The 25,053-nt window shown below is 37.9% G+C and overlaps 1 protein-coding gene and 1 non-coding gene across 3 annotated transcripts in view; both read left to right on the top strand.

Annotated features, from left to right (window-relative positions):
* Positions 1–25,053, top strand: part of CYFIP1 (cytoplasmic FMR1 interacting protein 1) — a 148,373-nt gene that overhangs the window by 62,315 nt on the left and 61,005 nt on the right. The window contains exons 7-16 of one of the 2 annotated variants that reach the window (XM_001366092.5): positions 3,223–3,319; positions 3,436–3,564; positions 5,667–5,771; positions 6,353–6,444; positions 9,681–9,798; positions 12,394–12,516; positions 16,047–16,172; positions 19,519–19,685; positions 22,313–22,460; positions 24,034–24,187. In XM_001366092.5, the coding sequence (XP_001366129.1) occupies positions 3,223–3,319; positions 3,436–3,564; positions 5,667–5,771; positions 6,353–6,444; positions 9,681–9,798; positions 12,394–12,516; positions 16,047–16,172; positions 19,519–19,685; positions 22,313–22,460; positions 24,034–24,187 (1,259 nt within the window). Of the gene's footprint in view, positions 1–3,222; positions 3,320–3,435; positions 3,565–5,666; positions 5,772–6,352; positions 6,445–9,680; positions 9,799–12,393; positions 12,517–16,046; positions 16,173–19,518; positions 19,686–22,312; positions 22,461–23,524; positions 23,673–24,033; positions 24,188–25,053 lie in introns of both variants that reach the window. The other variant, XM_003341824.4, reaches the window with a different exon arrangement.
* Positions 5,812–5,916, top strand: LOC130456049 (U6 spliceosomal RNA). Its single transcript, XR_008914324.1, has one exon. It is a non-coding gene; the product is annotated as a U6 spliceosomal RNA (small nuclear RNA).

Here is a 25,053-nt window from a genome sequence, read left to right as displayed (position 1 = left end):
ACATTTTTCACTTTCCTTTGCTGCCATATTGGCCAATCTGCTAGGTATGAGGTGGTACCAGGAAATGACTTTTTAATGATATTGGGTTTTTTAATTTTCAAAGATTTTATTTTTACAATTATATGTAATAATTTTCTTTAAATTTTTTAAAAAATTTATTTAGAATATTTTTCCTTGGTTACATGATTCATGATTTTTCCCACCCCTCTTCCCTCCCAGAGCTGACAAACAGTTCCACTGGGTTATACATGTATCATTGTTCAAAAACTATTTCCATGTTATTTATATTTACAGTAGAGTGATCTTTTAATGCCTAAACCTCAATCACATTCCCATTGAATCACATCATATGTTTTTCTTCTGTGTTTTTCTTCTCCCACGGTTCTTTCTCTGGATGTGGATACATTCTTTCTTATAGGTCCTTCAGAATTGTCCTGGATCATTGCATTGCTGCTAGTAGAAAAGCCTATGTGATAATTTTCAACAAAAATTTTCCAAAATTATAAGATCCAAAGTATCCCCTTCCCTGGTTTCCCTTTGTTTTTGGAGAGTGTAAGCAATATGATATGGGTTATGCATGTATTAACATGCATAACATACTTCCATATTGATCACTGTAAGATAATACCCATATAAAACCAAAACTCCAAAATAAAACCATAAATAAATATGAAAAATAGTATACTTTGATCTGCATCCAACTTGTTGGGGATATTGTTAAACCAGTTATTTGTGTAGTCATATGACTGACTAGGAAATTAGAAGAACCGATAAAAATGAGAAAAAGATAGGATGTCCAATTAAAATAGTTCCAATCTCATCAAAACAAGCCTACAGCACTAATTCTGAAAAGTGAGAAGTGGGTAATGAAAAGTACAATTTTGCAAAGAAGTTTAACTGATGTAAGATAATTATCATAAAGAGGAGACAGTTCAGAGACTAAAAACTGCTTCCATCAGCAAACACTTGGTTTACTTGCAAATCAGTAAGAGATGGTTGCCAAAGGCAACACTAGTTTAGACAGTCTCCAGTCTGTGTAGAAGGATGGGGAAAGATGATGATCAGTATTGCCTCAGAAAAAAGAATGAAACAGAAAAATTGACAAAGAAAATAAAGCGCCTTCTCACTGAAGAAGCCTAGGAAGTGAGTGGTTCATGTTTAAATTTCCAAAAGGGCTTCCTCCTAATCCTTTTTGTCCTCTTATAGATCCCTTTAGCAGATTCTTGAAATCTATAGACCTCTTCTAGGAATGTTTTTTTTTTTTTGCTAAATTTGTTGATTATTTCCATTAGTCTTTTAGTTGATTTTCTAGGATTCGTTAAGTAGACCATCATATCATCTTCAAAGAGTGATAGTTTAGTTTCCTCATTGCCTACTTTAATCCCTTCAATTCCTTTTTCTTCCCTAATTGCTACTGCAGTTATTTTTAGTACAATATTAAATAATAGAGGTGATAATGGACATCCTTGTTTCACTCCTGATCTTATTGGGAAGGCTTTGAGTTTTTCCCCATTGCAGATGATGTTTGCTGATGGTTTTAGATATTTACTGTTTATTATTTCGAGGAAAGCCCCATCTATTCCTATTCCTATACCTTCTAGTGTTGTTTGTTTTTGTTTTTTAACCCTTTCCCTCCATCTTGGAATGAATACTGTGTATTGGTTCCAAGGCAGAAGAGTGACAAAGTCTAGGCAATGGAGGTCAAGTGACTTGCCCAGGGTCACATAGCTGGGAAGTGTCTGAGGATAGATATGAACTCAGGACCTCCTGTCTCTAGGCCTGGCTCTTAATCTACTGAGCCACCTAGCTGTCCCTTAGTGTTTTCAATAGGAATGGGTATTGTATTTTGTCAAAGGCTTTTTCTGAATCTACTGAGATAATCATGTGATTTCTGTTGGTTTAATTATTGATATGGGAAGGTAATTTTTAAAAACTCCTTTCTTAGAATCAGTACTAAATATCAGTTTTAAGGCAGAAGAGTAGCAAAGACTAGGCAGTCGAGGATAAGTGACTTGCCCAGGGTCTCACAGCGAGGAAGTGCCTATGGCCAGAATCGAACCCTGGATCTCTTATCTCCAGACCTGGCTTTCTGTCCACCAAGCTGTCCCAGAATGTAATTTTTTTTTAAATTTATTTTTAGAATATAATTTTTAAATACATAAAGTAAGATCTAGGATTAAAAAGGAAATTATAATGAAATATAGCAATGACAATTTTTTAAAAAAACTGAGTTCATAGGGAGCATCCAAGTGACTCTGGATAGGAAGTAAGGCCTGGAGATATGAGACATCTTAGGTTCAAATCTGGCCTCGGCTATTTCCTAGCAGTGTGACCCTCAGCAAGTCATTTAACTTCCATTACCAAGCCTTTATCACTCTAGTGCAGGGTCCCCAAACTATGGCCGGTGGGCCACATGCGGCCCCCTGAGGCCATTTATCTGGCCCCCACTGCACTTCTGGAAGGGGCACCTCTTTAATTGGTGCGGCATCACTCATGTACAGTACTACTTCCGGTGACATAATCCTTTGTGTGACGCTTTGTTCTGAGAGTAACTGAAGGAGAACGAGGCGTCTTGCAAAGAATTACATGGCTTCACAATGGAAGACATCAGCATGGTGAGAGGTAGTCTGGGGGAGGGGATTCCGCACTGTGTATACTGCTGCCTGGTATAGTGGTGGCAGTGATGGGTCTGTGCAAGGCGTGACAGGCTCAGCACAGCCAGTGCTGCAGCCTCCGCTATCCCAGACAGATTCTTCATATTCTTTTTTATACTCTGGCCCTCCAATGGTCTGAGGGCCCCTGTGTAAAAAGTTTGGGGACCCCCGCTCTAGTGCCTTAGAACTAATACATAGTATTGAATTTAAGAAGAAAACAGGTTTTGTTTGTTTTTTAAGGTGAGTTCAGGGGAGGGGGGAGGAGGGGGGGAGAGAGACCACAAGAATCATTGTAACCCTGGAAAAAAATTAAATAAACAAGGAAACAAATAAACAAATAGATAAACAAACAGATAACTAAATGAATCAACAAGAACATCTGATTTAGGAGAATGAGAAAATCTAGGAGGAGAGAAACGTAAATGCTCTCCAGTTTTCCACAGATAATTACATTGTGATTAAATTCTCATCTCCCTTTAACATATGCATTTCTGATTTTAAGATATTCAAATGGAATGGTATCGTCTCCTTGGAATTAAACATTTCTTGTTGTTTTTTTCTTTCAAAGAGCTGCTCAGTTTTTGCGCAAAATGGCAGACCCGCAGTCCATCCAAGAGTCCCAGAACCTCTCCATGTTCTTGGCAAACCACAACAAGATTACTCAAGTAAGCTCCCCCTCCCCCCCCACCAGATCGGCTCTGGGCATGAGTGCCAGGGTGGCTGGGCTGGCTGGTGGGCGGAATCAGTGGGTGGAAAACATCCTTGTTTTTCTGTATTGCAGTCTCTGCAGCAACAGCTTGAGGTGATTGCTGGTTATGAAGAGCTCCTCGCAGACATTGTAAACTTGTGCGTGGACTACTATGAGAATAAAATGTACTTGACACCCAGTGAGAAACACATGCTTCTCAAAGTAAGTTGCGTGGGAGCGGCGGTTGCCAGCGTGCCGCGGCAGTGAGGGAACAGTGTGTGTTCCCCTCTAATCACAGAGCAGGAGTCATTCTGACAAATGCCCTTCTCTCTGCTCAGGCTCCTTTAGGAGCTTTGTGAAGTCATTTTCCTCCCCCTACCCAGCAGGCGCAGCACAGGTCCGGGACAAATCTTTGATTTGTGTATTGCAGAAATTGGAGGCGGTGGAGTGTCATTATAGCCCTGCTTTAGGAGAAAACGTGCTTCTGCGCAATGAGAGGAGTGGATCAGATGCCACGCAGGATAAAGCGTGGATTCTTTAGCAGAGTGCCTTTGTAATAAGATTCTGCTTGTTAATATGTTTTTGTAGGATCACTCTGGGGAGTAATACCTCAAGAGGAGGTGATGAATGACTTTTCCAGGGTCACTCAGACAAGAAAGGAACTCGGGTCTTGATCGGCACCAAGTCACAGCATCCTAAACATCATTAGGATTAAATGGAACCGTTGGCAAAGAAATGTAGTGATTGTGGCAGGGCGGGGGTAACTTGAATGGTTAGAGAGTGGATAGAGAGCCAAGCTTAGAGAGTCCTGTGTCGAACTCTTCAATACTATAGTGTTGATGGGATTTTTTTGGGCAAAGATATTCAAGTGGTTTGCCATTTCCTTCTCCAGTGGATTAAGGCCAAAAAAAAAATTTAAATGCCTTGCCCAGGCTTAAACAGCTAGTAAGTATCTGAGGCTGTATTTGAACTTGGGTTTTCTTGACTCTAAGCCTATCACTCTTAGCTTCTGAGTCATTTTAGCTACCTTGTCTAAATTGACATTTTAAATTTAAATTTTAAAATTTATTAATTTTAATGGAATTAAATTTTAAATTTATTTTAAATTAGCCGGTTTTCCCCTTTCTATTTACTAAAGTAACAGGACAGACACACTCTCTTGCCTGGAGAACACAACTTTTAAAAGATTTATATACAATTATTACCACTTTGCATGATTCCATCTTTCCATATTCCAGAACTCCTTCTTCTGCCTTTATTAAGCTTTATTAAGTCCATCTGCTGTTTATGTAGCCCTAACCATTTTGTTGACCATGTCTGATGAATGACTCCTTTCATTTTTTTGCATTTAGGAGCTGGACCAATTAGAGAAAGTATACTCTTTCTGCTTGGGGTGGGAATATATTCCTGCTATCTCTTTTTGTACTTTGAAATGCTTTTTTTTTTTTCATAGAAGCAATATTGTAGAGACGGATGAGATTTTATAATCATACTAGAGCTTGACTACACCGTGGATAGCATAGGGTTTTTTAGATGGACCCTGACACCTAAATGCAATTGCTTCCCCTGAAAAATGAATTCCAAATTTCTAACAAATGACTTGCACATGACTTTTTGAAACTAAATTAAGGACTGTTTGTATTTCACAACATTCTGGACCAAAAGCAGGAACATAATTTATTTCATTTTCCCCAGAATTTTAACTTGAGCTTGTAAAAATAGACTTGAATCCAGGACTCCAATCCCCAGAATCCTTTGCTCCACTTCCCCAGAGTGCTTTGTAATCACACTGAATTCTCGCCTGGGCGAGAACTCAGTTTCCCTAAATTTTAATCTTTACAAGCTCTATCCTTGGTAAAGGTGGGTGGTATGTCATGCTGTTTACAAAGTGTTCCCAAAGAGATGAATGCCTGTGTGGACTGGACCCTTTCTTTGCACTCTGGGGATAAACTAATCCAAAGCATTAGATTTCCATTGTGCCAGGAATGCTAATTCTAAAATCCCTCTATTGACAGAATAGTTAAAAGAATCATAGCATGATAATTCAGGAATTATTTTGTGGCTTCTTTGAGAGGCTCTGTATTATTTCACCTTGTCTAAAACATTTAGCAGTTGTGTTTGATGAGACTTAGGAAGTAAAAATAGAATAGCTACAAATGTTAGCCCACATTAAAAATTATTTGGGCACAGAGGAATTCTTGATTAAAATGTTTTATGTATGAAGAATAAATTTTGATTTAAAATGAAACTTCTATGTGACGTGGTATTCAGGGTAATCAGATTTGCAGATCAAAATCTTCTAGAAACATTGCATTGTTTTACAGGTGATGGGATTTGGACTATACCTGATGGATGGAAGCGTCAGTAATATCTACAAATTAGATGCAAAGAAAAGGATAAATTTAACCAAAATAGATAAGTTCTTTAAGGTGAGTTAATTTCAGTATCATCTGAACTATATGATATTTTGTGCTTGCTTTGGGTAGCACTTATACTAAAATTGGAATGAAACAGAGATTAGTGTGGCCTCTCTGCAAGGATGACGTACACATTTGTGAAACGGTCCATATTTTTTATGTAATATACTCTATATATCTTAAAGTGTCATGAATTATTTTTCCATATGGAAATAGGTTTTGAGTTGTAATACAGGTATAACTGAGTGCAATTGCTTGTCAGCTTTAGGAGAGGGGAGGAAGAGAACATAAATCATGTAACCATGGAAAAACATTCTTTAAAAATAAAATTATATTAAAGTACCCTATAGCTAAAGCACCCTATAGATTACACATGTGTAATCTATAGACTAGTACATTCTAGCTGTGTGACCCTGGGCAAGTCACTTAACCCCAATTGCTTAACCTTTGCTGTTTTTCTGTCTTAGAATTTAAAAATAAAACCAAAACCCCAGTAATCTATAGAGAGGAGGGAGCACATATCCTTCACATTGTATATATTTGGCAAGTGATCATTTATGGTGATGGTCCTTTCTTTTTTTTCTTGAGTGCAGCAGCTGCAGGTGGTTCCCCTGTTTGGCGACATGCAGATTGAATTGGCACGATACATCAAGACCAGCGCCCACTATGAGGAAAACAAGTCTCGGTAGGACAACATTGCACTGTTCATTTCTAAGATTTGTGTTGCCCTACTTTTTCCAGGTTCCTCCCCAGGTCTCCAGAACCCGATTGAGAACATGGAAATAGGCACAACCAGATCTCTGAGACATTAAAATAATGATCACAAAGCCCACTTTAGGGGCAGCCAGACTTGGAAATGAAAGGTCCTGGGTTCAAATGTAGCCTCAGATGCTTCTTAGCTGTGGGCAAGTCTCTTAACTCCAGTTATATAGCCCATACTGCTATCCTGCCCTGGAACCAGTTTTTAAGATGGAAAGTAATCCTTTTAAAAGAAAACAACCCATTTTATTTTGTAGTAAAAGTACTTTTTTTTTGCAGAAATCTTCAGCTTGTGGACATAAGCTGTGTATTTAAGCCAGTAACCTTATTTTACTCACAGTTTTGATTTTTGGTTACCTGATTTCTTTGATGCCAAAAGATTTTAAAGGCAATAAATTGGAAATAAAGGTGGGTAGAGGCAAGTGTACTGATGGGTTAAGAGCTGGTAGTTAGAGAAAGATACATTATAGCTATAAAAACGTGTTCTATTCAAAGCCACTAAGTGTAGGGGCAGAGTTTAGTAGCTACTAAGAACAGTGTTCTTCTGGATTGTAACTCAATATAATTGTTAATTTTAATAACCCTGTCATCAAAAAAAAGCAATATTAAACTGGTGTATTTTGCATAAGGCAGCTGTTGCCTATTGGATAGAGAGCTGGTCACTAAGTCATTTGTAAGTGGGGACTGTCTTGTTCTTTTTTTTTTTTCCCCAGCACTCAGCCCAGTGCTTGGACCATGATACGTGCTTAATAAATATTTATTAAATGAATGAATGGGTTCCTAGACTTCTAGGTTAGAGCTAGAAGGAACCTGAAAAGCCAGCTAGTCCAGTGCTCTAATTTTACAGATAAGGATATCAAAGCATAGAATGACTTGTTGAAGGTCTCAAGAGATAGTGAACAGAGACAAGATTTTAATTCACCTCCTTTGTATCCAAAGCCATTGAGGACCCTTTTCTACCAAACCCTCCTCTTTCAAGCCTGATTCCTGTATATATGATAGATGGGACCCTGGGCAAATCACCTAAACCAGTGATAGTGAACCTTTTAGAGGGGCAGATAATGTGAGAAATGTCCTCAAGTGAGGAACAGGGAAGCAGCTGAACCCCACGTCCCTCATCCTGGCAAACTCTATGCTGGGGCAATGGCATGAGTTCCCCCAGAGAGGGCTCTGAGTGTCCCCTCTGGCATGCATGCCATAGGTTTGCCAGCATGGACCTAAACTTTTGGAATCTCAGGGCAGTAAGAATCTAGGCTTCAGAGAAGATGCTGATCAGTTTCTTTAGCAGGAATTCACCAATATCAATGAGATCATAAATCTAGTTTCCCCTGGTAATGCCTCAAAAATTTTTTTTCCCTTAGGAAAATATATATTGCATTCATATTTTTTAAATAATGCATTAGAAAGATTTTTGTCATAGAATATGGTGGTGTTGTTTTTTTTTTTTAATTTCCTGGCTAGGCTTGGTGGTACACACCCCAGTGATGCTTGTTGCCAGGAAGGCTAACTTCTCTCTCTCATATCTCTACCACACAATGAGCTAAGCCAGTGTATTCCAAGTCCAGTTGCAGTAAAACAAACCCTGCTCTAGAGAAGTGGCCATTTGCTGCTTTAGAAATAGCAAATGGAGGAGCAACTGGGTGGCATGGTATTAGAGAGCCAGGCCTGGAGTAGGGAGGCCCTGGATTCAAATGTGGCCTTAGACACTTCCTAGCTGGGCAAGTCACTTAATCCTGATTACCTAGCCCTTAACTGCTCTTTGGTACACTAAGACAGAAGGTCTAGGTTTAAAAAAAAATCAAATTAAATTAAAAAAAGGAATGGCGCTATTGGGACCAAGTTTGAAATGGAGGTCAGTTCCCATGCTGATTAGTCTGGGGGGTCAGGCCCTTGAGTGATTGCTGTATTTCTAGCCTGAGCAAAATATAGAGACCCATTTTGTTTTGTTGTGGTTTATTTATTTATTTTTAACAAATACTTAGACCGGAGCTGTCCGGAATTTCTTTCTATATAGCACATCTCATTACCATGTAATATAGATATGAGGGGTATTTGGAGAGGCAATTAGATCATCTGCATGCTTTGGTTCTTTTATCCTCCACTGGTTATATAATCAATTGGAATAGTTTCCTGATTTCTAGACTTTTTCAGTTACAAAATAAAATAAATGGCTACCCCAAGGCCCTTTTCTCTCTTTGAAAAGCACCTAACTTTTGCAACTTGTTTTCACACAACAGATGTGAACCAACCAACACCCAAACAACCCCTTCAAAAAGGAAATTCCTTGGGAGAAAGGAAAAGAATAAGCCTTTATAAAGCACCTCCTCCATGCTAGACCCTGTGCTCATCACTTTATGTATATCTCATCTAATCTTCTCAACAATCCTGCAAAGTGGACACTGTTATTATTCCCATTTTGAAGTTAAAGAAATTGAGGCAAACATCACTTGCCCAGCTTTATTCAGATAATGTATCTCATTTGGACTCAAGTCTTCCTGACTCTGGTCCCAGCCCTCTGTTCACTCTCACCTAGCTGTCTTTAGAAAACAGTTGTATTATTCAGTCATTTGAAAGCAGACACATATGGCCCCAGAAGCTGTTTCTGATGGAGGTTGCTCTTCATCTTCTCTCCTTGAGTATATAATTTTGACTACTGAGGATTTATTCCAACACACCATGCTTTCAAGAAATGAAAAAAAAAATGCTGTTGCCTAACTCAGCCATGCGCAGGGATCTCATCAAGGGCCTCTGAACTCCCTCACTCAGGTAGATCAATGAGTGAGATGCTGGTCTAAGTGAAATTAATCCATTTATGAAGTGCCTCCTATGTGCCAGGTGCTGTGCTGAGCTATGGGGATACAAAAAGAATCAGAAGGTAGTCCCTGCCCTCAAGAAGATTTCAGGCTTATGGGGAGACAGCATCTAAACAGATATACCCAAAGCAAGTTCTATTCAGGCCAAGGGAAGATGTTAGCATCAAGAGGGGCTGGGGAAGGCTTTCTGTAGAAGGTGGGATTTTAATTGCCTTGTCAGAATGTTTCACATTAGAAGACATGGAGGGCAGCAATATCTGGAGCAAGAGTTTCCATTCTGTCATGACAGTTTGGTGGTGTTACTTTTTTTGGGTCAGAAAAACTAAAATTCTTCCCTGTCTTCCACTAGATGGACGTGCACCTCTTCCAGCAGTAGTCCCCAGTACAATATCTGCGAGCAAATGATTCAGATCAGGGAAGACCACATGCGCTTCATCTCAGAGCTGGCTCGCTATAGCAATAATGAGGTCAGTGACTTGAAATAAATGGACCAGTGATTTGTCTTTGGCTGGATGGATCTGCGGGAGAAATAACACGTGAACTTGGAACTACAAATTAGAATCTGTAATACTGTTTTTAATCTCACATTGAAGACAAAAGTGTTAGGAACCTTAAAGTGGTAATTAATTGTGCGTTGCTAAGTTGAGACAAGATACCTACAGGAATTGCACTTCTTTGGAGGAGATAATTGGAAAAAGGGGAAAATAATTTTAAGACACATACTTTTAAAGAAAATTGATACTACTTTCAGGCAGAAGAAAAGCCTCTAATGACAATAAATAAATAAACAAACAAATGAACGTTTAAATAAATAAATAAACAAATAAATAAAACATCAGTCTTAGACCCAGAAATCTATTGCTGGGTCTATTTTCCAAGAGATCAGGAAAAAAAGGAAGAGAACCTTTGTGTTCTAAAATATTTATGGAAGCTCTCTTTGTGGTGGCAAAGAATTGGAAATTGAGGGGATGCCCATCCATTGAGGAATGGCTAAACAAATTGGGGGGTGGGGGTGGAAGGTAGGTGGCTCAGTGAATTAAGAGCCAGGTCCAGAGACAGGAGGTCCTGATTCTACTCTGGCCTCAGAAACTTCCTAGCTGACTTAAGCCCCATTGCTTTAACCCTTAAACTGTTCTACCTTGGATACAATATACAGTATTGATTATAAGACAAAATGTAAGTGTTTAAAAAAAGAATTATGGTATATGATTGTGATGGAATACTACTGCGGTGTTAGAAACTATGAACAGATTAATTTTTTAAAAACTTAGAACTACATGAGATAATGAAGAGTGAAATGAGTAGAACCAAGAGAACATCATATAGAGCTATAGATTTAGTATCTGAAGAATAACTTGTGCATATTTACTTCTAGAGAAGAAGTGGAATCACAGAAGACATAATCTATGTATCATATCTGTTTGCCAGATGGTGCCTTCTATAATATGGGGGGGGGAGGGAGAGGCTGAATTTTTAAAAAGAATGTATGGCATGAAAATAACAGAAATATACAGGACTGAAAGCTATACTGAAATGTAAAGTGATGTTTTATAAAGAAACTATATGACTTCAAAAATGGAACCAAAAAAATCAGTCCTATCATTTATTACATTCTTTCCTCCCTCAACTGAATTCTTGGCAATAGGTGCTGCCCAGCTATTTCCTGCCTTTTCTTCTCGATAAACTGGCCTGCTATATGTTTTTTTCCCCCCCAATATCTTTTCTGCAAGGAGTCAGGTTTCTAAATAATTCTCACTTAGGAAACTTGCTGATATTACTTGAATGCAGTCTTGCATTTCTCTAGAGTGTATAGGGTACATCTCATCATTCTGTTCTTCTGCCTTAAGAATGACCTATACATTTGTAAAATATGATTTACTGGTCAGTAAGAGTCTTGGAGCTAAGTGATAAGAGACTGTGCCATTTAGTGGTCCAGGAATACCTTTGATTCTTTGCTGTTTTACCTTAAGAACCTCAGGATCTTTCCATCTCACTTGCCTTTTAAATCTTATTTCTATATTTTTTCCTTATTACTATGTGAGCTCCTTAAACAAAATTGTCTTATTTGCATCTCTAGTGTTTTGCACATAGTATGCACATTCTGTGATTTCATTCATTACTTAGTTCATTGTTATTCCTGAACATTGTAAACATCTTTATCCTCCATGGTCTTGGTCTTTGTCATCCATGCCCTTGATCCTGGTCCAGCTCCAGCATGATGCTTGTTTTGGTTGGTTTTGAATTGGTGGAATAGATTCTTTATGAATTTGTGGTTTCTTTAATTAGCTTATTTGGAAAATGTATTGTTTCCTTTTTTTAAATGTTATAGTCATACCCCCAACACACACGCCCACATCCCCGGAATGCTCCTTTGTAACAAAGAAAAATTAGATAAAATCCATCAACAAGATGATAATATTTGGAGTCTTCTGTACCAGAATCGCCCACATCTCTATGTCACATGTTCTAACTTAAGAACCTATAATGTGCATGTTTGTTTTATTTTTAGCTTACTAAAGTAATTTTAAAAATTTATTTTATTTAAAAATTTTTCTTTTTTTATGAACTTACCAAACATCTATAAATATGGACATTCTAATGAAGCATAAAAGAAAGTTCCCTTTCTGAATTTTCTTCCATTCTCCTCTGTGTGTGTGTGTGTGTGTGTGTGTTTAATGTTTCATTAAGAAAACAGATATTTTCGACAGAGCTGTAGCTAAGAGCTGGGACAAAAGAGGTGATTTGGGTTCATTTGGGTATAGCTGAGTGGAGAGGCAGGAATGGCCAAGGAATAGGAGGCCACCACTTTCCATTACCTGCCTGGGAGAGACCCAGAGTGGGATATAGCTTGGATTTCCCTTGGATCTTTCTTTGTTTGGTCATTAGTGAGTGTAGAGTTTATTCACAGAATTTCGACAGTGTATGCACAAGACCTTCAGAGAAGTGTTAATACCTTGAACGGAGAAGTCTCCAAAATTTTCTTTATTTTTAGAAATTAATTAGCGTTACATTCTGTATGCAGCATTCTTCTCCACACTTGGGTTTTATTTGCTTTATTTCAGGTAGTGACTGGATCTGGACGACAGGAAGCTCAGAAAACAGATAGCGAGTATCGCAAACTCTTTGATCTCTCTCTCCAAGGATTACAGCTGCTGTCTCAGTGGAGTGCCCATGTCATGGAAGTGGTATGTCCTTTTTACTCCAAAAAAGGTTTTTTTTTTGTTTATTTTTTTTTAACTTGAAAAAAGATTAAGAGCAGAATTCAGTCATTTGAAATGAATTCTGTCGAGTCTGGGAAGAAATGCTCAATTTCTGACCCTTGGATAAAATGAATATATAATAAACAAAGTAGGAAAGAGGAGGGAGGAGGAAATAAGAAAGCCTCTTGATTTTGTTTATTTTCAAAAATGTGGCTGTATTAGTGAAAACTAATTTAATTTTTTTAAGAAATGATTTCTTTAATGCCTCTTGTTTTTCCTTTCTCACAAATCTCACAACAAATGTTAAAAGTAACAAGTTTCTATTCCATGAATTAGTCAGTCGGACTAAATATCTGTCTCTAGCAATTTTATTCCTTTGTTGTCGGAAAATATACTGTTATTTACAAATAATGTAAACTAGACAATTATTTCTCATGCTTCACTTTTATTTAAAAGATTTGTAATATATTTTCAGCAGAGAAATCTGTGTGTGTGAAGGGTACTCACTGGTACAGAGAGGGTTTTTATAAAAAAGGATATTGAAGACCTGTTCCCAGGCTATTGAAGCAGTCTAGATGAATGACAATGAGAAGTTCTAGGGTGCTTTGGGGAGTAATGAGAAAATATTGTGGTTGTAGAATCAATGGGACGTAGAAAACTGATGGCATATGTATGGTGAAAATAGGAAAGAGTATTCAAACACAGGATGCTGGCTGAAGTCTTGTGCCTTCCATGTAGTTGGTGCTTAATAAATATTTGCTTAATTGAATCAAATGGTAGTGCTATTGACAGAAGTAATGTTATTAGGAGGAGGAAATTTTGGGGAAAAGATAGCTAAATTTGACTTTGGATGTGCAGAGATTGAGGTACCTGTACACTTGGGTCAAGAGGTTCTTTAGGAATTTGTGGGTGTAGATCTGGAGCTTAGGAGGATGTAGAAAAGGTAAATCTGAGTATCATCTATATAGAGAGAATAGATGAAGCCTAGGGATTGAGTGAGATCAAGGAAAGAATATAGAGAAGGAAAAAAGGGCCAATGGAAAGACCTCCCTTTCTTTCTCCATAAGGAATTAGAAAGAGGATGAGTCTCCAGACAGAGAAAAAGAAATCGTTGGAGACCCAATTATGAGAAGAGGGTGTCTCCAAACCAAAGAAGAAGAGGGAAGTCAGGAGTATTAAGGCTAAGGAAATGAATGGTCACTGGAAAAGACCTTTAGAGTTAGCAATTAGGAGGATGTTGGTGACTTTTTTAGGAGGACATAGAGCAAAAGACAGATGGAAAGCAGATTTTTTCATAGCTTTTGTTTTTGTCATCTTCATTTTGAAATATATTTTTCCTCCCCCAATCCTTTATAAAACATGGCTTTAAGTTCTTTAAGGATCTTGGTCTCCCATCTTTGGATACATTCTAGCTCATTTTCTAAAATTCAGTACCCAGAGTTTGAACATGATACTCTGGGTATGGGCATGAAAAAAGAAAAGTACCTCTCAAAGGAGATAGTTTGACTGGAAAGGATCTCGATGGGTTGGTGATGAAGAAAACCCACCCAGGAACTTTTTTTAGGGTCATGGAAGCCCCAAACTCCTTGAGACAATAGGAAAAACAAGTTTATTTAGCTAATGAAGGTTAAGGAAACTGATAAACTCCACAGAGGCTCTCTCTAAAAAGCTCAATCTCCGCCTACTTTTCTATGCTCCCCTCATGGGGAATGCTCTTCTGGTCTTCTCAAGCCCTCCTTACCAGCTCCCTGATCTATCTAGACCCCAAACCATCTGACTACCTTGCTGAACTAAATATTCCAGATTGTCTCTAAAAGGCTGAGGAGACAGGACTCACAGGTGGACTGAGTCCCTTCCCTAAACCTGGGGTTGGCTTCCTAGAAAAAACCCAGAGTCCCAGATATAAAACCCTTTGGTTTACCTCAGCCACGTTGTCACAGCACTTCAGGGAAACACAGATCTCCTCCCAGGTAGTCCTCCAAACCCAGGAACCTACTACTCCTTCCACAAAACCAGTTGGTTCCCAGGCGTTGATGGAGTGGCTGTACTCCCAGCTCAGAGAGAAGGCAGTTTCAGGAGTGGCATTTTCCCAGTAAACTCTCCAAACCCCCTTCTGCAAAGCTGCCCTTTTTAGAATCTTCTCCCTGGGTTTGAGGCTAAATTCTCTTCTTTTCTTTTAGAAACAACCTTTACATTTTTTCCTATCCCTTATCCTAGCATTACCTCCCTTGGTCTGGACACTGTGTGTTGTTTTCTTTGTAAAGAAGTCTTATTAATGACATCTATTTTTTATGCAACAATCATTTGCCAATGTACCCACATCTCTTTTGTAATAGAAAAATTGTTAAGCAGATAGGCCAATAAAGCATCTGTGACTAGTATATGGGAAATTCTTTTTCCATGGCCCCTCACCTCTATTGAAAGATGGAAATGTGAACATTATATTTTTATTATTGAAGCATAAAAATGCATTTTTTTAAACATTATTTTATTTGGTCATTTCCAAACATTATTCATTGGAGACAAAGATCTTTTTCTTTTCTTCCCCCCCAACCTCTCCCCTAGCCGACGCGCGATTCCACTGGGTATCACATGTGTTCTTGATTCGAACCCATTTCCATGTTGTTGGTATTAAATGCATTTACTTTTTGACTGCTGTATCAAATATGTTCAACTTGCAGTCCACTCAGATTTCTAGATCTTTCTTTCTTTCTTTCTTTTTTTAACCCTTACCTTCCACCTTAGAATCAATACTATGTATTGGTTCCAAGGCAGAAAAGTGGTAAGGACTAGGCATGGGAATGAAGTGACTTGCCCAGGGTCACACAGCTGGGAAGTGTCTGAGGTCAGATTTGAGCCTCCCATCTCTAGGCCTGACTCTCAATCTAGTAAGCTACCCAGCTGCCCCCTGATTTTTTTTAAACCAATTGCAGGATTTAAAATTTAATGAAAATAAATATGATTATCTTACATGCAGTCCATTATTTCAGTTTGTCCAGATTTTTTTTTATCCAGCTCTTTGAAATTCAAAAATTTGAAAGCTGTGCCATCATTGCCTTTATCAAAGTCATTGTTATGCTTAGACAGAATAAGATCAGAGATCCTGTATTGCTCGAATACATTAAAGACATCTCCAAAAGCATTTCATGGAAAACAGAAAATAGGATAGTAGCAAATAATATCATGAGATGCAAAGTAAGAGGCAGGGAACAGATACGGCTTTTTTCAAGATCAGGAGTCATTTTAATGCCGTTCTCTTAAGTTATATGAGAAATGCGAAGAACATAAAGCACCTATTTTATCTTTATTTCAGGACTGTAGAGACATCGTGTGAAAATATTGAGTCATAGCTTCAGCAAAGCACATGATGTGATTCACCTTATAAAACCTATGGAAATGGCTTAATCACTAAAAATATGCATTTGGCAGTGGAGAAAAAGCATTTCATACAACGGGGGTTTGTCTCTCATGCATTATTCTTTCTTTCTCCTTTGCAATGTTCTCGTCAATACCAGTATTCATGGAAACTTGTGCACCCCACTGACAAGTACTCCAACAAGGACTGCCCTGACAACGCGGAGGAGTATGAGCGAGCGACGCGTTACAACTACACCAGTGAGGAGAAGTTTGCCCTGGTGGAGGTGAGAAGGTTCTACCTTCTGATTTGGAGTTTGCTTGCTTTCCTTAATCTCTCTTTATTTTTTAAAAAAGGAAAACAAGATAACGTTGGGTCATCTCCTTTCCTTTCCCCCCCTGCCTTTAACAGGGCAATGGAAATTTGTCGTCACAAGACCCAAGTTCAAATTCCTCCTCCGCCATATTTTTCTCTTCCTAGTTTTCTCATCTGTGAAGGAAGGGGAGTGATCAGACATCTCTAAGCCTTCTAGATTGGATGCCTTCTCATCTAGATCCCTTCTGGAGCTATCCCTTCTAGCGTTGGCTCTGTGACCATTTTCCTCATCTATAAAAATGTGTTAGACTAGATATTCTGGAGGTCTTGACTAGTTCATCTAAGTTGGATCATTCCATTCCTTCTTGGTCTAGCTCAGCAGTTTTCATAGTCCAGGGGTTGGTGAAGCTCTTTTTGGGAGTCCAGTAAATAGAAACTATTTTTATAAAAGAGCTAAGACGTTTTACTATCGGATATAATATTGTTCAACACATCCCACATGAACAAAGACCATTCAGGGTCTTTGGAAATTTTACAGAGTTGTACAGTTGATACCAAAAAGTTTGAGAATCATGGGTTTAGGTGAGGGGCTGGTAAAGTATAACTTGCAGATTGTAGTTTATTTTTTATTTTATTTATTTTTATTTTATTATTATTTTTTTTTAAACCCTTACCTTCTGTCTTGGAATCAATATTGTGTATTGGTACCAAGGCAGAAGAGTGGTAAGGGCTAGGCAATGGGAGTTAAGTGACTTACCCAGGTCACCCAACTGGGAAGTGTATGAGGTCAGATTTGAACCTAGGACCTCCCGTCTCTAGGTCTGGCTCTCCATTTACTGAGCTACTCAACTGCCCCCCAGATTGTGGTTTATTAACTTCTGGTAGATCACAAATCTAGACCTGGAAAGAACCTTACAAGACATCTAGTCCAAACCCCCTCCTCTTACAGATGAGGAAACTGAGGCTCATGGAGTTTTAGTAGCAATAATGATGATGATGATAGTGGCAACAGCCACCATTTAATTTAGTGATTAATTTTGCAAAGCTCTTTACACATATTATCTTCTTTTATCCTGATAGCAAACTTAGGAGGGAAATATTATGATTTTCCCCACTTTATAGATAAGGAAACTAGGGCAGGCAGAGGTGAAATCACTTGGCCAGAGTCTTTTGGCTAATAAGTATCTGAAGCTTGGTTTGAACTCTGATCTTCCTGATTGCAGGTCAAGCCCTGTGCCACCTTGCAGTCTCTAATGGGAGTGATGGTATTTACTCTGCAGATGTTTGGCTCTATTTGGCACACAGTGTCTAGCATGGAGACATCCCTTACTGGACTCCTCCCTAATCCACTGCAGTGTGCCCAGGCTCCTTGCTGGGGAGGCTGACTGCCTGTTCTCTCATGCCACGGTTCCCTAATACTCTCACTCCAACGTCCTGTAAAAATTAAAATTAAATCTCAATATATAAAAATGTTATATTTTTAGGGGATTTTTGAAGATCATGAGAAATCAAGGAATAAAGAGGGTACAAAATGAAGAACATGTGCCCATGGCTGATTAGCCAATTTCAAAATCCCCACTCGCCGCCATCACCACGCTGGCTACATGCCAAAGAGAGGGAGAGCCTCACTGCCTACTGGCTTTGACAGGAAGTCAGTGGGCTCCTGGGAAATGTAGTTCCTTTTTAGGGTAACAGAGTCCTAAGTCTAGGACCTCCTCCTAAAAAGTGGGGAGAAGGCCAATCCTTTATTTTTATTTATCTCCTGAGTCATCACATCTTTTAGTTCAGTGGCCTGTTAGAGAACTCTGTGATATATTAAATATATATATATATATGTATATATATATATATAATATAGTGTTGGAAAAAGGATCCTCTCCATCCCCTAGCTCTACTCTGCCCAGACTTCCAGGTAGTCAATGTAGGTAAAGCATTATTTGTAGATGTCTTGTACAATTCCACATTTCATGTATAAAATAACTTAAGAGGACTTAATCCTTAAGTGTGCTGATCTTTCTGTGTTTCTAGAAACGATCTCAAAATGGTAAAAACTGCTGGCTGTGAGTTAGACTGATGGTAGGGTTGAATCATTTTTTTTAGACCTGCTTTCTGACTTTTTCCCCTCTAGGTTGTTCTTGGACTATGTGTGATCTGACCACTAAACTCTTTGTTCTTTCACCTGTTCTGAGAATACTCTTCCTCCTGATGAATCCTTAATGATCATTTCCAATTTAATTCAAAAGTCATCTTCTTTAGAAGCATTCTCCAGTGCCCCAACACTTTTCCATTCAAATCTCATTCAGCGTCACCCTAATGCATTTACCATGCCATATTACACACTATATTGTGTTTGTATCTTATTGTGTTGCAATCTTCATTAGATGGGAAGCTTGAACACATTCAGATTTCGTATCTCGGCCAGCACCAGTCTAGTACTCTTTACACAGCAAACATTTCATAAAAGTTGTTGAAAGAGTGAGGTATTCTTCAAAGAAGTGCACAGCCTAGTTTTGCTGATTCATATTTTTGCTACAAACTCTGGTGGTTGAGAGTAGATGGTAATAGACCTGTTATATTTCCTTTAAAGAATCTTTGAGTCTTTGATTGAGACTTTATTATCCTACCCACCCTTCACAGAGCTGGCCAAAGAAAATTCTTTATTAATTTTAATTCTCTGTCAAACCATGAAACTGAAACAGATTTTGTGTGCTAGACCAACTCTCTGCTTTTGTCTAACTCAGTTCCCAAAGTCCAGCCCCTAGTGGGGCTTCTTCTCAAGCTTACTTTCTAGCCTCAGGACCCCTTCCCACCCTTTTTTTTTTTTTTGTAGGAAAAGGAAAAGCCTTATGGTGGTTGTCCTCGAATTATTTGTGGCCTCCTTCCCATAACGTTTTTCCCTTTTTACAACAGGAGAGAAGATTCTAGTGATGGAACTCTTGACCTGAGAATTTGGATAACTTTGCTATTCTTCACTGATAAATAAACCTTTTGTCCACTGCTTCCTGGTGGTGTACCAAAGCCAAAATGAAAAAATAAGCCCTGTTTTGTTTTCATAATATACCTAATTTTGAGGCATATACTGCTAGGAAGAAGCCGAGTAGAGCAAAGAAGTAGTTACTTGTTGTAAAGAAGATAGAGAAATATTTGCTGTTTGTGCAAGGCTCTTTTCCCCATCTCATCTCTGCTTCCATGCCCCATTATCTCTTGTTTTATAGCATCCTGAGGGGCTCACACAGACATAGATGTATGTTCATTTTCCTTCAATTTTGGGTTCACTTCAAATATGAATATAAAATAAATGTTTGTCTCTTTGCCAGGTGATTGCTATGATCAAAGGCTTACAGGTACTGATGGGGAGGATGGAAAGCGTCTTCAATCATGCCATTCGCCATACCATTTATGCAGCCCTTCAGGACTTCTCCCAGGTTACACTGAGGGAGCCTTTGAGGCAAGCCATCAAAAAGAAGAAGAATGTCATTCAGAGGTTAATATTTGTTTACCTACCTGGCCCTCTCCCCACCCTTCTATTTTTATTTCTATAGCATTTCTATAATTAATATACGGGGTTATGAGTGTTTTTTTTAATTGATTTTTCTTTGTTAGCAAATGTACAGGGTATTAGATTGAGAGCCAATCTTGAGTCAAAAAGATCAATTTTTTTTAATCAAAATTTTTTATTTAATTAATTAATTTAGGATATTTCCCCATGGTTACATGATTTATGTTCTTTCCCTCCTTTCTTCCCCCTCCTCTCCCCATATCCAAAAAAGATCCATTTAAAAAATTAATCTAATTAAAAAAATTTTTTCCATAGTTACATGGTTTATGTTGTCTCCCTCCCCTCTTTCCTCCCTCCTCCCAGAGTTGACAAGCAATTCCACTGGGTTATACATATATTATCACTCAAAACTTATTTCCATATTATTCATATTTGCAATAGAGTGATCTTTTAACTCCAAAACCCCAATCATATCTCCATCGACCCATGTGATCAAGCAGTTGTTTATCCTTTGTGTTTCTGTTCCCACAGTTCTTTCTCTGGATGTGGATAACATCTTTCTCCTAAATTCCTGGGTCATTGCATTGCTGCTAGTAGAAAAGTCTATGTAATAACAAATGCATTGCTTTTAGTAGCAAAGTCAATTACATTTGATTGTCCACGATATTTCAGTTACTGTGTATGATGTTCTGGTTCTGAGAAAGACCCATTTTTAAGTCCTGCCGTAGACACAATTCGTGACCTTGGACAAGTCACTTAACCGCTCATTGCCCACTCTCCTAAGACCACTCTCTAAGATTGAAAATGATAGGAGAGTTGCTCACCTGCATGGAAGAAGAGAGTTTTCATAAGGGAGAATTCCTCACACAGAGATTAGAGGGGAAAACCCCTAAAACTAACCTAAGAGTTTTAATGCCTTTTGAAAGGGTGTCATTCTAAACTAGAATAAAATACCCGATGAGATCCCCTAGCCTCTGCTCGAAGATTTCCAATGAGGGGGAACCCCCCACCCCTCAGGATAGCCCACCTCCCTTTGGGGCAGCTCTGACTGTTAAAATTCCTCTTCTGAGATTTGGTGTCATTGAGTGCACAAAATTATGACTCCGAAGCATTAAAACTAGCCATTGAACCCAGATCCATAATACTAAATCCAGTGCTTGAGTCATGTCCTATATGATGTTTCTTTTTTAGAAAACATCGTCTTCCTCTTTGTATTAAGAGCAATATGGAAATCCTAGTAGTAGTGTTTGATTTCTCAGCAGAATTTTTAAACCCCATTTTTTGGGTATGTGTTGAGGTTTCCTTTTATATCCTTATTGACAGACTGATCTGTGGTTGTCTGTTTTAATTTATTTTAAGTTTATTTTCAGTTTTATATTTTTTTATATATTTTTTTATATTATATATATATAAGTTTTCTATTTCAGCATATAAGACAACAGTGGCTGAAATACAAACTGGTATTGTATGTCCATTTCTTGCCTATAAAAACAGTTGCTTTTGTTGTGGAATTACTATTCAAATGACAATCTAGCCGCCTTTCTTCCTCTTGGGACTCAGCTTGAGTCAACACTCTTTCCCTCAGGTTATAGCTGGTAGATATAGATACAACTTCTAGATGTAGGACAGGAACGGCACCTGTGGCTTAATTTAAGCTTCTGAGTAAGGAAGTTGCCTCCACCAAAGTAGGTTTTGGCCCTTTCTCTAAAACTTAGAGTATCTGTAAGAGTCCTCTAGAACCCTGGGAAGGTAAATAACAAGCTTAGAATCACACCATCCGTATGTGTCAGTTAAGCCTGGATAAATATTAAAATAACTTTGTTGAAAGGATATTCGTCTCTTCAGTTCTGGTGGGCCTTTGGGTGGGGATGTAATTATTCCTCTTAAAAAATATGGATATAAATAGGGGATTGAGCCAGAGATGGGAGGTCCTGGGTTCAAATCTGGCCTCAGACACTTCCCAGCTGGGTGACCCTGGGCAAGTCACTTGACCCCCATGGCCTAGCCCTTACCACTTTTCTACTTCGGAACCAATACACAGTATTGATTATAAGATGGAAAGTAAGGGTTTAAAAAATATGAATATAAATAATTATTTTATTTATATATTATATAAAATAATATATGATGTATATTATGGATAAATTTATATATATAGAAATAATATATGATGCAAAAATGAGTAAATAAAGCATAAATATGCCTGTTTAATATATATTAATAAATAATATATTTTATATAAATATATCCTAAAATAAATAATATAAACAAAATAATTAATAACATAATAAAATAAACATAAATAAAAATATATAATTTATTTTTAAACCATATAGCAGAGAGCTTTGCTATTGAAACGAGGCTTTCACACTACATTCATCTTTCTTTCCTTCATCCTTTAAAATGAGAGTTAATTTAGAATTTAGAGTGTTGATGATAATTTAATATTTTATATATATTTACATTATATATAATATGTATATTTTATATATATATATATATATATATATATATATATATATATATATATATATAATGCTTGAATGTATGTAAATTTTTTACTTTGTTGCCCTATTTTGGTGATTGAATATTTTGGGGATGTGGTTCTACAGTGTCCTACAGGCCATCAGAAAAACAGTGTGTGACTGGGAAGCAGGCCACGAGCCATTCAATGATCCTGCTCTAAGAGGAGAGAAGGACCCTAAGAGTGGCTTTGACATTAAAGTTCCAAGAAGAGCAGTAGGGCCATCCAGTACTCAGGTATTCCTCTTTCTTTCCTCTATGCCAATATAGATCTTCTATAACTGAGCTGGGGACATTTTTTATGCTGGTAATTCTAAAGGTGGGAAGCATGTTTTGAATAGGGCATTGAAAAGAAAATCAAAACGTAATATTCCTCTTCTCTATTCCTTTCCCACTCATCCCCTGAATAAAATGAATGAAAATGTGTCATTTTGGTTATGTAATGGCCTACCCACTTTTCCCAGCACTATTTCCTATTCCAAATCAAATGCTTTTAAAAAAATCTCAATTTGGAAGTCATAAATCAAAACAAATTTCTTTTTAAAAGATACCTAAATTTTCCAGACTTCTATTTTTTGCATTCAGAAGCTCATTTACCTATGATTTCATCTCCCTTCCTGAAAACTTGGGTGAAGAGCTATGTATATGTGTGATGATGAATAGTTCATATATTGTGCTTTTATGTAGTTCTGTTATTGTTGTTCAGAATATGTGGTCATGGTTTATGTATGGGAATCTGCAAAATGTTAATCTCTGTAAAGAATCAAAGTTGAAATTCTAAGTTTTTGTGGCTTTAATGTTTCATTTTTATTAAACCACCACCAATGTTTTCCTCTCTTTGGTATGTTTGAGCCTTAAACCTCAGCCGCTTTTTGTGATCATTGCCTTTCACAAACTGGTATAGTCTATCATTCTTGTCTTATTTTTCCTTTTCTGGGGCTAAAGACTTCTGACTTGATCTCTTCTGTTAGGTGTCGTTTGTAATCTCTTCGATAACATTGAAAAAAATTTTGAAAGATATCAGCAAAACAAATGGCTGATTATCTGAAATGTTAAAGTCTCTATGAAGTTGAAAAAAAAATGAAAAAGCAAAACGATAGCTTAGATTTGGCTTGCCCAAAAGGAAGAAACTTGCCTACTCTCCAGTGGCTAAGTTTACACCTGCATGTTGACTGCATTGCTTTCCACACCTAACAGACTAATCTCTTTTCTCCTCTTGTCTGTTTCCATTTCCTAATTGACCCACGTGTGTTTTATTAACGGATTCTCTCCCCCGCCTTTCCCTGTCTGTTGGTTTTTAGCTCTACATGGTGCGCACTATGGCAGAGTCCTTGAACTCTGCTGAGCTGTTGAAGCAGCTCAAGTCTTTGGGAATGGAAAAGCTTTTGCATGTGGTAAACAAGTTTCTGAGGCAGTCCTACATCTATCCACCTCTTTTAACCTTTGGTGGTAAGACATTACTTTTTTTAAAAAAAAAGTTTATGGCAATAAGGTGAACTGTTCCGCTACAAGTTGTCTCTCTACCTGAAGAAGTAGACCTACAGCCCAAATGAGGAAGCCAATCCTCTCTCCACGTGGCATTTGGCTCATTGGTTTATGAATAACTCCATTCATGGGATACCTACATGGGATCGCCACCCTATTGATGCTTGTTTCTCCCTCTCCTAGAAGGGTAACCACTTCCCGACAACCCCAGGGATTATCAATTTGTAGCCGAGCAGTCGCTTTCTTTGGTTTTTTGAGTTTTGCTCAACTAATGTTCCATGTGTATTTTTCCCCCCCCTTACAAATGTTTCCTTGAATGATACAGCTTTACATGGTGAGAACCATGCTAGAGTCCCTCATTGCAGACAAAAGTGGTTCCAAGAAAACTTTGAGAAGTAGCCTTGAGGGGCCCACCATATTGGACATAGAAAAATTTCATCGAGAATCATTCTTCTACACTCATTTGATAAATTTCAGTGGTAAGAGATACAGATGATCAGTGTTCAGCCAAGCATGTCCTAACACCGCTAACACCATCCAGAATGTTTCCGATTGCTTCAGTTAACTTTGCTCTAGTCTGTTTTCTGCTCACCCAGGACAGTGAAGCATTATAACCTTTGCACCACAGTTCACATTAGAGAATTCAGTTCCATGTTTGTTCTGTTTTGTGGTTGTTCTTGTGGTTGTTGTTTTTTTAAAGCTAGTTCTTCCCTGACTGTGGCACTCTGCATACAACTATAGAGTAATGTTTCTTTATTTATTTTGGGGTCCATTTTTAGCAAAAGTGAGTGCCACGCCTTGTAATGGACCAAAAAATGCTTAAATGCTTTTAATTTTAGATCAGAGTGTGAGTGCAAGGAACACTAAATCATATGGTTTGCATCATTTTTAAATTTTATATCCAGTGTAGCATTGACAAATGTTTAGTCTTGATATTTGGAAGATGGCAGCTCACTTCCAAACTCAGGCAAACCACATCTTTTTTTGTTTTTTTTTTGTTTATTTTGTTTCTTCTTCAGGAATACCCCTTAATTCTTGTTTGAATTGTAATCGGAAACATGCTACTCAATAGATTTTGCCCACTGCCATCAGATGTATCTAGTCTTTGTCACCACCATATTGTGCTGTCTTGTCATGTTGATTTTGTTGCCTAGCACTTGACTTTTAAAGGGCTGAATCTGTCCTGGCCCTCACACTTGTCTTCAACAATACAAATATTGGAAGGCAGAATTGTGAAGGCATTAATTTTTTTTGTTTGTTTTAAATAGCCATTTGTTTTTATTACTATCCACCTGTATTGTGTGATAACTGCCTCCATTTCCTAATGGTAGTCCTTAAATAATTT

This window comes from Monodelphis domestica, chromosome 8 (assembly GCF_027887165.1).
Source record: "Monodelphis domestica isolate mMonDom1 chromosome 8, mMonDom1.pri, whole genome shotgun sequence".
NCBI classification, from domain to species: Eukaryota; Metazoa; Chordata; class Mammalia; order Didelphimorphia; family Didelphidae; genus Monodelphis; species Monodelphis domestica.
The sequence above is the reverse complement of the archived record's forward strand: the minus strand, read 5'-3'. Positions and strand labels throughout refer to the sequence as shown.